General features: G+C 43.2%; 1 protein-coding gene across 1 annotated transcript in view; it reads left to right on the top strand.

Annotated features, from left to right (window-relative positions):
* Positions 1 to 12,655, top strand: part of rad54l (RAD54 like) — a 44,941-nt gene that overhangs the window by 5,267 nt on the left and 27,019 nt on the right. The window contains exons 3-5 of the mRNA XM_038794014.1: positions 1,677 to 1,799; positions 7,341 to 7,401; positions 10,424 to 10,559. Of these exons, the coding sequence (XP_038649942.1) occupies positions 1,677 to 1,799; positions 7,341 to 7,401; positions 10,424 to 10,559 (320 nt within the window). The remainder of the gene's footprint in view (positions 1 to 1,676; positions 1,800 to 7,340; positions 7,402 to 10,423; positions 10,560 to 12,655) is intronic.

Consider the following 12,655-nt stretch of genomic DNA (forward strand, 5'->3'; position numbering starts at 1 on the left):
GAAGCAGGTCTATTCAAAAGTCTGATGGCAGTAGGGAAGAAGCTGTTCTTGAGTCGGTTGGTACGTGACCTCAAATTTTGGTATCTTTTTCCTGACGGAAGAAGGTGGAAAAGAGTATGTCCGGGGGTGCGTTGGGTCCTTAATTATGCTGGCTGACTTTCCGAGGCAGCGGGAATTGTAGACAGAGTTGATGGATGGGAGGCTGGATTGCATGATGGACTGGAATACATTCACGACCGTTTGTAATTTCCTGCAGTCTTGGGCAGTGCAGGCTCCATACCAAGCTGTGATACAACCAGAAAGAATGCTTTCTATGGTGCATTTGTAGAAGTTGGTGAGAGTCGTAGGTGACATGCCAAATTTCCTTAATCTTCTGAGAAAGTAGAGTCGTTGGTGGGCTTTCTTAACTATAGTGTCGGCTAGGGCAGCACGGTGGCACAGTGGTTAGCACTGCTGCCTACGGCGCTGAGGACCCGGGTTCGAATCCCGGCCCTGGGTCACTGTCCGTGTGGAGTTTGCACATTCTCCCCGTGTCTGCGTGGGTTTCGCCCCCATAACCCAAAGATGTGCAGATTAGGTGAATTGGCCACGCTAAATTGCCCCTTAATTGGAAAAAATAATTGGGTACTCTAAATTTATTATTATTTTTTTAAAACATTTTTTAAACTATAGTGTCGGCATGGGGGGACCAGGACAGGTTGTTGGTGATCTGGACACCCACAAACTTGAACCTAAAAACACCTAGGCCGGGATTCTCCGGTATCCGGCGTGGCGGGCCGTACCGGCAGCAAGGAGTGGCATGAACCACTCCGGCGTCGGGCCACCCGGAAGGTGTGGAATCCTCCGCACCTTCGGGGGCTAGGCCGGCGCTGGAGTGGTTGGCGCCGCGCCAACCGGTGCTGAAGGGCCTCCGCTAGCCGGTGCGAGTTGGCGCATGCGCAGAAACGCTGGCGTGATTCCTACGCATGCGCAGGGGGTTTCTTCTCCGCGCCGGCCATGGCGGAGCTTTACAGAGGTCGGCGCGGAGGGAAAGAGTGCCCCCACGGCACAGGCCCGCCCGCAGATCGGTGGGCCCCGATCGCGGGCTGGGCCACCATGGCCCCCGTCCCCCCGGGGCCAGATCCCCCCGCACCCGAGGACTCCGCAAGCCGCCCTCAGAGCCAGGTCCCGCTGGTACGAACCTGTTCTAATCCACGCCGGTGGGACTGGCCGAAAATGGGCGGCCTCTCAGCCCATCGAGGACCGGAGAATCGCCGGAAGGCCACTGCCAATGGCCCCCGACCGGCGCAGCGCAATCCCTGCCCCCGCCAGAAAACCAGCGGCGGAGAATTTGGCAGCCAGCGGCAGGGCAGGATTCACCCACCCCCCCCAGGGCGGGGGCCGGAGAATCCCGTCCCTAATATTCGATGTAATCCAATCCTCAAGTTGGATTTTACTGATTTAAGAACTTTACGGTTAATGGATCAAATCTTGTCTCATTTTCCCACTTGAGATTAGGGAGTCACTGGGCTAAAGTCCACATAGAATTATTTCTCTCGATGGAATATTAATGTGCAGTATCTTTGATATCCCCGGTGATTTGGTGACAGGAATGGGTGGGTGATTGATGAGACGAGCTAGTTTATGTAGTTTGTGTAAAATCACAAAGCATGAAATTAAACATTTTTTTTTTCCAGAATCCAAAAAGGCAAAAGGTGCGATCCGAGTATGACGATGATGATGAAAGTTTTATGTCACCATTTCGGAAACCACTAGCACAGCTGACCAATCAACCTGTGTGCCTTGACAGCAGCCAGCATGTGAGTGAGCAATACCACAAATTGTTGATTATGGGAGAAAGATTGTTAGTGGAAGGGCCCTGCAGATGTAGATTACAATTTTCAATAAGTATAGTAGAATCTACATAACTGTACAACTGTGATACAATTTTGCCTCGATCTACTGATCATGTGAAAATGAAATGAAATGAAAATCGCTTATTGTCACGAGTAGGCTTCAAATGAAGTTACTGTGAAAAGCCCCTAGTCGCCACATTCCGGCGCCTGTTCGGGGAGGCTGTTACGTGTGCTGCTAAGGTATGTAGACCAAGGAAATTGTTGGTTTGTTTGCTCGTCCAAGGTCTAGGTAAACAGGTTGTTTACCGTTTGAGCATGTGGATTATCATATGGAGCTTTAGTTGCTAATGTATAAAGTTTCATTTATGCACATATGCTAATTTGCTGATGCCATCAGATCTTGGTTTTCTATTTAGGATAGATTCATTGATAAGACACTGTAAAAACAATATTTTCCAGGCTAGGGCAGGTGTCACGATCCCTTTAGAGATCATAAACTTTTAGAAAGTTTTTGAAACTTCTAGAGGATGACTAGCAGGATCACACAAGATTTCAACTTTTACGACTTTTACTGTAGTAATTGAACCAAAATCCACATTATCTAAATACTATTCTGTAGGCAACTTACACTCTAAACCTCAGAAAAAATGTGTATTTTAAATCAGCAGAAAATCCTCCTCCACCGTTTTATATAGAAAGAGCCTAATGGTTAATTTCTACCAATTGATAGATTGGACAAGGACCCATTTTAAAATGGCTGAAGCTATGTCTGTCTCTGACCCTTGAGTAATAAAGGTTAATATGGACATTTTTTCAGAAGTTGATACCTCCTAATCTCTGAAGAGACCCAATTCAAAGGGAACTATACAGAGGCCATCTACATTTCATGAGCTAGGCCTGGCTAATTGGAGACAAAGGATTCTGCAACCTCCCATGAACATTTAACAGCTGGAACATCTGCAATCTCCGGGACCCAGGCAAAGGGATACACATCCTTTGACAAAGGCAGAGTAGAGAGAAGGGAGTCATGTGGCATGACCCCACCCCCAGCCTGTGGAACCAGTAATATTGCCCTGTGGTACTAAAGAATCTCTTGTTTGTAAACAAAATAACCCTCCAAGTTCATCCTTCCTTTAGTTTGCTGTAGGGTTATTAATCGAAATTGGATCACACCAGGACTGAGAGGTTGTGACAAGTTCCACCGCTTATAAGGGGAGAACCAAATCAAAAGGTGGCACGATGGGACAGTGGGTAGCACTGCTGCCTCACAGTGCTAGGGAGCCGGGTTTCATTCCAACCTAGTGTGACTAACAACGAACAAGAAAAGTACAGCACAGGAACAGGCCCTTTGGCCCTCCAACCCTGTGCCGACCATGCTGCCCGTCTAAACTAAAATCTTCTACACTTCCTGGGTCCGTATCCCTCTATTCTCATCCTATTCATGTATTTGTCAAGAAGCCCCTTAAATGTCACTATCGTCCCTGCTTCCACCACCTCCTCCGGCAGCGAGTTCCAGGCACCCACTACTCTGTGTAAAAAAAAAAAACTTGCCTCGTACATCTCCTCTAAACCTTGTCCCTTGCACCTTAAACCTATGTCCCTTAGTAATTGACCCCTCTACCCTGGGAAAAAGCCTCTGACTATCCACTCTGTCTATGCCCCTCATAATTTTCTTGACCTCTATCAGGTCGCCCCTCAACCTCCGTTGTTCCAGCGAGAACAAATCAAGTTTATTCAACCTCTCCTCATAGCTGATGCCCTCCATACCAGGCAACTTCCTGGTAAATCTCTTCTGCGCCCTCTCTAACGTCTCCACATCCTTCTGATAGTGTGGCGACCAGAATTGAGCACTATACTCCAAGTGTGGCCTAACTAACGTTATATACAGCTGCAACATGACTTGCCAATTCTTATACTCAATGCCTTGGCCAATGGTGGCAAGCATGCCGTATGCCTTCTTGACTACCTTCTCCACCTGTGTTGCCCCTTTCAGTGACCTTGGACCTGTATACCTCGATCTCTCTGACTGTCTGCATGCAGTTTGCATGTTCTCCCTGTGTCTGTGTGGGTTTCCTCCGGGTGCTCTAGTTTCCTCCCACAGACCAAAGATGTGTTAGGTGGATTGCCCGTGCTAAAATTGTTGCTTGGAGTCCAGAAATGTACAGGTTGGGTGAGGTTACGGTGATAGGGTGGGGGAGTGAGCCCAAGTAAGGTGCTCTTATAGGGTTATTGCAGACTCGATGGGCCTCCTTCTGCACTGTAGGGTTCGGTGAAAAAAAGCTTTCAGTTTACAGATGGGTGGTGAGAGGTGAAATCTGAGTTGTTTAAACTAACCCTCTCACAGCCATAACAAGGAACCTTCCCAAAGCTATTCTCAGTTCCCGATGGCTTGCTTCCTTTTTCCTTTTCCAGGTGGATCATGTCTAATTCCTGATCTCACTTTCACGGCAAGCAATGAATTAGAGATTCTTCCCTCTAGCCAAGCTAAGTGCATCTTCTTGTCTCGCTTAAATCCTCATGAAGTCAATCGCTTCAACCTGAGCACGAGCTGCCAAACGAGGCTTGCGTGGTGATTGACAGGGCCAATATTGTCTCAGGACTTGCAACCACTCTCTTTCTGTCACTCTCGATCTGCAGACTGACTGGAGAAAGCTGCAACTCAATTCTACAGTGGCTTCCTATGGACTTCTCTATTCCCAGAGCCCATCTTCATGAAAACGTGAATAATATGCTAATTAGCTATTAGAAGAACATAGAACAGTACAGCACAGAACAGGCCCTTCGGCCCTCGATGTTGTGCCGAGCAATGATCACCCTACTTAAACACACGTAACCCGTATACCCGTAACCCAACAATCCCCCCCCATTAACCTTACACTACGGGCAATTTAGCATGGCCAATCCACCTAACCCGCACATCTTTGGACTGTGGGAGGAAACCGGAGCACCCGGAGGAAACCCACGCACACACGGGGAGGACGTGCAGACTCCGCACAGACAGTGACCCAGCCAGGAATCGAACCTGGGACCCTGGAGCTGTGAAGCATTGATGCTAACCACCATGCTACCGTGAGGCCCCTATTCTCTAATCCCTCGAATTCATTCTAACTTGAAATAAAGTAGATGGTTAAAAAGATAAACACTTACAAACCATGACTTTCGTCGCACCTCCCCATGATGTGGCAACCAACAGTCTATCCACTGTCATTGTTTATATATCATATAATCTTTATTGTCACAAGTAGGCTTACATTAACACTGCAACGAAGTTACTATGAAAAGCCCCTAGTCATCACATTCCGGTGCCTGTCTGGGTACACAGAGGGAGAATTCAGAATGTCCAAATTACCTAACAGCACATCTTTCGGGACTTGCGGGAGGAAACTCACGAAGAAACGGGGAGAACATGCAGACTCTGCACAAACAATGGCCCAAGCCGGGAATCGAACCTGGGACCCTTGTGCTGTGACGCCATAGTGTTAAACACTATGCTACTGTGCTGCAGATGTGAATATTCCACACCTTCTTCCCAGTAAGACCATCTCGACCTCTTTTTAATCTTTAACAACCAAGTCGCCCAAGCTTGTCCTTGAATGGAGTTCAAAACAGGCCAAACAAGTGGGCACAAAATTGGCAGATTAGGCCCAAAATAGCCTGCATTTGCTCCTAAATCCAATGTTCCTATAACCCCCTGTGTTCCTCCATTTTAATCTAAATTAAAGTGACAGTCCCAAAACATAGCAGTCTTACAAACGTAACATTTGTAACATAGAACAAGCCAATGAAGATTAAATATAAATGCAATAGGACTGAGTTCCTGGCTTTGACGCTCTTTAAGTGTCAAAGGTGGGGATGAGGACATGTTTGGGCACTATAGCTTTACTCTGTGTTGTGTTTGCTGATCTGGGTGTTAGGACTCCTTCCATAGATCTTGCTTTCTGGACGAAGGGGAAAGGACATAAGTTGCCTGGAATGTGTAGGCATAGCTGCACATGAAGATAGGATTGAGTCTGGTTGCAGTGCCTTTCAATCCCATTATGTGTTTTTAAAAGTCTGTTATTTTCCTCCTCCCAAGAGAAAGATGAAAAATGAACATGAAATTAAAAACCGCATCACTGGTTGAGACACATGGCTTCAGTCAACTTTCAAATTATATATTATGTAAAAATAAATGAATTAATTTCCAGCTCATATGTCTAGTATGCGTCTAACGAGACATTTCATGATGTGGAGATGCAGGCGTTGGACTGGGGTGAGCACAGTAAGAAGTCTTACAACACCAGGTTAAAGTCCAACAGGTTTGTTTCAAATCACTAGCTTTCGGAGCACTGCTCCTTCCTCAGGTGAATGCCACCTTTCAGTGTCCTCAAGTCCTGGAATGGAGCTTGAGCCCACATGATTGGCTGTAAACCTCTATCTTAGTGTCTTGGCTTGTATGATCTTTTGATGTTCAAAATAATTGCTGAATTTTTCTATGCAACAGTCTCTACAATGTGAGAGGATGGCCTTCACTATTTCCCCTCGCCTCCCCCCGCCCCCATTTATTACATTTGAACAGAGGAAATTAAATGCTTTTGCAGTGGCACCTATTCTTAGCATCTTGCAATCATAGGTCAGGCACAGGGATGTTTAGATGCAGAGTAACACCAACAATATTGCCTCAACAGAAGATGCTTCTTACATTACCAGTGTCACGTTTCCATTGTCTACATTAGCCATTGATTGTGGTATATCTGACACATTAGACCTAAACTGGAGCTGATTTTGTGCTGAGAACTCTCTCATCTATTAGGAACTTGATCAAGGCAGCCTAACCTTATTTGTTATAGAACCCATATAGCCAGTGGGTAGCATTGACCTTTATCCGTTTGATCTGGATTTGAAGTTGGATCCAAAAGATTAAATTACATTGCCCTTCTAATCAATTTATTTAGAAGTTTTACACTCTTATTTCCTGGTGTGGGTGGTTCACTTCAGAATAATTTCATATCATGTTGATAAACTTGGGAAATCTTTTGACAGAGTTGAAGTAAATCTCAATAATTGTCTGATAGTACAGAACTTGACTACTGCTGAAAAACATAGACATTTTGTCAAAGCATTTTGTCTTGCACTCATCAGGGTAGCTACAAGATAAACCAACAGTGAAGAGAACATCAATTTATACTGCATGAAAATAGAGTGCTGTTTGGTCGGCAGAGATGTTGCTATGGAAAATGCAGCAGGGAACTGTTAACTGCCAGTTAAATCTTAAACTAATTGCCAGTTTTGATGAGTGCAAGACAAAAAAACTTGAATAGCATGTCTCTTTTTCTCAAAAATATCCAAACAGAACAATTACACCATTATTAATAAGCATATCAATAGAAATATACAGAATGTAAAAGATTATTGCAGCCTACCTAACCCATCTCAGTGACAACAAGGAAGCATTTCAAATTGATCTATCATCAGTGTATTAGTAAAATGGATGTATGTGCTGACATTTCTTTCTGTTCCCCACAGGAGGCTTTCATTCGCAGCATCTTGGCCAAACCTTTCCGAGTGCCTATTCCAAACTACACAGGTATAATCAGCAACCCAAATAGAAAAATCTCCTATTTTTTCTGAACTATTATCAGTAGCATCTGGTAGAATATAGTAGTTAGACTAGATATAATAACTACATTATATATTGTAGAGCTTTAATGCACTAGCCCCAAAAGTAGGAACTCCTGAGCTGATCTGTTAACTTTGAACATTGTAATTGGATCACTTTTAAGATAAAATAGATATACTAAAGTTAGTTCCAAAACTCTTAATCAAGTGGATCTGACGATTTATAGATGATATCATAGAATTTATGGTGCAGAAGGAGGCCATTCGGCCCAATGAGTCTGCACCGGCTCCTGGAAAGAGCACCCCACTTAAGCCTATACCTCCACCCTATCTTCATAAACCAGTAACCCCACCTAACCTAAGGGCAATTTAGCATGGCCAATCCATCGAACAACATCTTTGGACTGTGGGAGGAAACCGGAGCACCCAGAGGAAACCCATGTGACTCGAGCCGGGAATCAAACCTGGGACCCAGGAGCTGTGAAGCAACTGTTCTAACCACTATGCTACCTTGCTGATATGTCGCATCATAGGACAGATTTTCAGAAGGATTTACACTAATCAAACCAAGGAAATCATAAACTGCAAGGGTGAAGACAAAATAATTCACAAAACTGTGTTTAAGTTTGTAACCTTTAAGTAATTATCTGATACCCAATTTAAACTCACTCAAAACACAGTTATTTGCCCAGAATTGAAACTGGGCCCTAATGTCCAATATTATTCATTTACACACGGTAATAGATGTCATTCAAAGAGCACATAGACTATATGCAAAAAGTCAACAGAATTTTATTTTTGGTCTGGAGGGAATTAGATAGTTGCTTGATGAAGACTGGTATTAAACAGGATGGGGGAGAAAACTGCTCTGGTTTGGAGCTACGTTTTGAGTTTAAACAAAGAACAATACAGCACAGGAACAGGCCCTTTGGCTCTCCAAGCCTGTACCTTGGCCAAAACCCTCAGCACTTCCTAGTGCCATATCCCTCTCTACCCATCCTATCCATGTGTTTGTTGAGATGCCTTTTGAACGCCGTTTTATCTGCTTCCACAACCTCCCCTGGCAACGCGTTCCAGGCACTCCCCTCCTGTGTAAAAAAACAAAAACAAACCTTCCTCACATATCCCCTCTAAACTTTCCCCATGGACCTTAAACCTGTGCTCCCTAGTGAGTGACCTCTCCACCCTGGGAAAGAGTGCCTGTCCATCCACTCTATCCATGCCCGTCATAATCTTGTAGACCTCTATCAGGTTGCCCCTCAACCTCCGTCATTCTAATGAAAACATTCCAAGTCTATTCAGCCTCTCCGCATAGCTAACACCCTCCAGGCCAAGCAATATCCTGATCAAACTCCTCTGCAAAGCTTTCATATCCTTCTGGTAGTGTGGCAACCAGAATTGTGCGCAATATTCTAAGTGCGGTCTTACCAAGGTTCTATATAACTGTAGACTTGCCAGTTTTTTGTGTTTGTTTACTGAAATGCCAATGAAAATGTTAATGTAGAAAGGGGCAGTTATTACTCTAGAGTTGGACCTATTCTTGAACCATGAATATGACATGTTTCATTGGAGATGCTCAGTCTAATTTAGGCTCTGTATGAAAATTGTTCTTTAAGAAAATGTTTGGTCTATAAACGGTCAGGATGCGTGCACACATTCAAAAAATGTTGACGGAGAATGTTTAAGAGAGAGGCTGGGCGTGGGATTTGGGGGATATATGTAAACGGAGCTGGACAGCAGCTGGAGGACTGGCAGGGAACATACATACACACACTGGAACAACCCGGGGATATGGTGACTCCACTGCTGACACTCAGTCAGTGAATAGTGACACTCAGCAGATGTATTAACTATTGGAGACTGATTATCCCAAAACCCCGAGCAAGTCAGTGTGAGATACAGGTCAGGAGATACAAAGCGTCCTTGCCGATGATGGCCAAGTGAGCTCAGAGTGAAGGTGATAATGAACATCTGTTCTAAGGTGGTGACTATCACATGCCTCAACAGGAAGGTACAAAGAAGCTCAATAACAAAGTTAAATGGTAGACCAGATGTGGAGATGCTGGCGTTGGACTGGGGTGAGCACAGTAAAAAGTCTTACAACACCAGGTTAAAGTCCAACAGGTTTGTTACAAACACGAGCTTTCGGAGCACTGCTCCTTCTGATGAGGATGAGAAGTTAAAGGAGTTGGTTGGAAAGGACTGTATTTTTACAGTTGGAACTGAGACCGTAGCTCATACCTGGAAAGCCACACTGGTGAAGTGCTTGTTTTGTGTTTGATTAATTTTTGTTATTTTAGTCTACCAAAACGTCTTTTGGGGTGTATTGTAAATTTTGCACATGAAGGTGGCATTGCGTATTTTGTCATCCGAGAGAGAGAGAGAGAGAGATATATATCATTTCTAGCCACCTTCGGGCCTTCGTTATCCTCACCCAAACCTGACATGTGACACCTGGCCAATATTCATTTCCCAACGAACAACTGTTTGTGAAATATTGTCAGTACAAGATGGCTGCAGCATTTGTATATGTGATGGTCATTGCATTCCAAAATTAAAGTGTCAAAAGCAAACTACTGCAAATGCTGGCAATCTGAAATAAAATTAGTGAAAGCTGTAAATGCTCAGCAGGTCAGGTAGCTTGTGTGGAGAGAGAAACGGCATTAATATTTCAGGTCGATAACCTTTCATCAGAGCTTAATTTGTGACATGACGTGATACTAATGTAAAAAAATTTTAAAAGTTTATTAATAAAAAGTCACAGTCAGCATTGTTCTGGTAATCGCTGACATTTTAGTGCTTCCCAAATTGTTCTTGTTACAAACCCTAATTTTATGCTGTCCAATTCAGAAGAGATACCCTTATTTTTTTGGAGGCTGAATCTGCTGTGGTCACCAAATGTTGTCAATGAGCAAAATCTTGATGGTCTACATAATAGTGAGTGAAAGTTTTGATTGTAATTAATTCTCGCATGCATTGTTGTATTTAAGGTTCTCTTGGATTGAGGGCACTTGGGATTAAGCGTGCAGGAGCCAGACGATCTCTCCATGATCCATATGAAGATGGTGCTCTGGTACTCTATGAACCTCCACCTCTGAGTGCACATGACCAACTAAAGGCTGACAAGTGAGTAACATCAATTCCTGGTCAAAGGATTTATAGAGTGTCGCCATATCCAATTAATGTAATTACCGTACACTTAAAGGCTTGCCCCAAGTATTCCCAACCAACCACAGTGTGTAAAATTCATGATAGTTTGATCTATTTTCTTCTTCTTGACATGTGGGAACCTGTAAAGTAGAATCTGCTTGATCAAAATATCTGATCTGTACTACTGAGAGTTAGTTTTTCAGCTTGGCAGATTGGTGGACTTCGTCCACCCTTTCACCAATAAGCATGTTGTATTCTCCATTTTATTCTCTGTGTTCGGCAAATAAATACTGTGGCTACAAGAGCACGTCAGAGGCTGCATATTGGATAGGTTTATTGTCACGTGTACTGAGGTACAGTGAAAAGTATTGTTCTGCGTGCAGCTTAAACAGATCATTCCATACATGAAAAGAAAATAAATACAAAATATGGAGTTTGCACATTCTCCCCGTGTTTGCGTGGGTTTCGCCCCCACAACCCAAAGATGTGCAAGGTAGGTGAATTGACCACGCTAAATTGCTTCCTAATTGGAAAAAATGAATTGGGTACTCTAAATTAAAAAAAAAGATAAAGGGAGGAACCAAGCTACTTTCAATCCAACTCTATCTGTATTGGGCAGCACGGTAGCACAGTGGGTAGCACTATGACTTCACAGGGCCTGGGTCCCTGGTTCGATTCCCAGCTTGGGTCACTATCTGTGCGGAGTCTGCACGTTCTCCCCGTGTCTATGTGGGCTTCCTCCAGATGCTCGGGTTTCCTCCCACAAGTCTCGAAAGACATGTTATTAGGTAATGTGGACATTCTGAATTCTCCCTCTGTGTACCCAAACAGGCGCCGGCATGTGGCGACTAGGGGCTTTTCACAGTAACTTCATTGCAGTGTTAATGCAAGCCCACTTGTAACAATAAAGATTATTAAAAAGAATACGATTTTAAAAATTAATGGTTGCCCGTTTCGGCCCCGTTCATGTATGTTTCAAATATAGTAGACTGTTCAAATCTAGGAAATCCTGATAGTAGTCTTCGGGGCTATTTAAGGAGCTGTTGATGTTCAAACCTAAAAGTCAATTTTACAACCTCTCAAAGACATCTTTTGGATACCACCGCTTCTATCGCATTATGAAAGACAAAAATAAGTAATATATGAAGGCTTTCAAGTACAGATTAGCATTTGGATTCTAACTTTTTATCAACTTTGCTTTCAAAGAGAAAAATAGAAGTAATCCTACTGTAAATATTCATCTTATTCATCTTTTGTTAAATTTGCTTAATATCGTAAACTTAAAGTGAAGGCTGTACTTGTGATGTTCAACTGCTTCTGAAAAGTGAAAGTTGGCTCCTACCACCTCAAAATTAATTTGACAAAGAGTCATCCAGATTTGAAACATCAGCTCCCTTCTCTCTCCACAGATGCTGTCAGAACTGCTGAGATTTTCCAGCATTTTCTGCTTTTGTTTCAGATTCCAGCATCTGCAGTAATTTGCTTCAGATTCCAGCATCTGCAGTAATTTGCTTCTATTAAATTTAATTTTAGTGGCGAAAGTAATTTACAGACGTTTGTTCTGTTCATTACTGCACACTTCCAGAGGTATCGAGGCCAGTGCCTTGAAAAATTAAGAAATTGGGACTCACTTTTCAATGTAAAATATGGAGACGGAAATTTTCCAAGTAGTAATAATAATATAGAAAAGCCAAAAATGTATCTGTACCCGCTACTGTTCATAGGTTTAAAATTCTCTCTTTTTTAAAACCAAATCCTTTCACGGGGTGTGGGCATCGCTGGCTTGCCAGTATTTATTGTCCAATATTGTCCTTCCTTCGTAAATGACTTTGGCAGTGAAAATGAAAGCAGAGAAACTTCAGATCAGCATATTGGGATTGTACCCAATATCTGACTTAAAATTATTGTACTGATTTTTAAATAAATAAGAATGGAAAGAGGAATCTAAATATAATAAAATAAAACCTAATCATAGAGATCTGGAGAGGCAATTCTGAAAATGGTTCGTATAATTCAAGTATTTGAGATGCTGGGACAGTAAAAAGATTAAATTGTGTTGCAAAGCATTCTTT

The sequence above is a fragment of the Scyliorhinus canicula genome, chromosome 4 (assembly GCF_902713615.1).
Source record: "Scyliorhinus canicula chromosome 4, sScyCan1.1, whole genome shotgun sequence".
NCBI classification, from domain to species: Eukaryota; Metazoa; Chordata; class Chondrichthyes; order Carcharhiniformes; family Scyliorhinidae; genus Scyliorhinus; species Scyliorhinus canicula.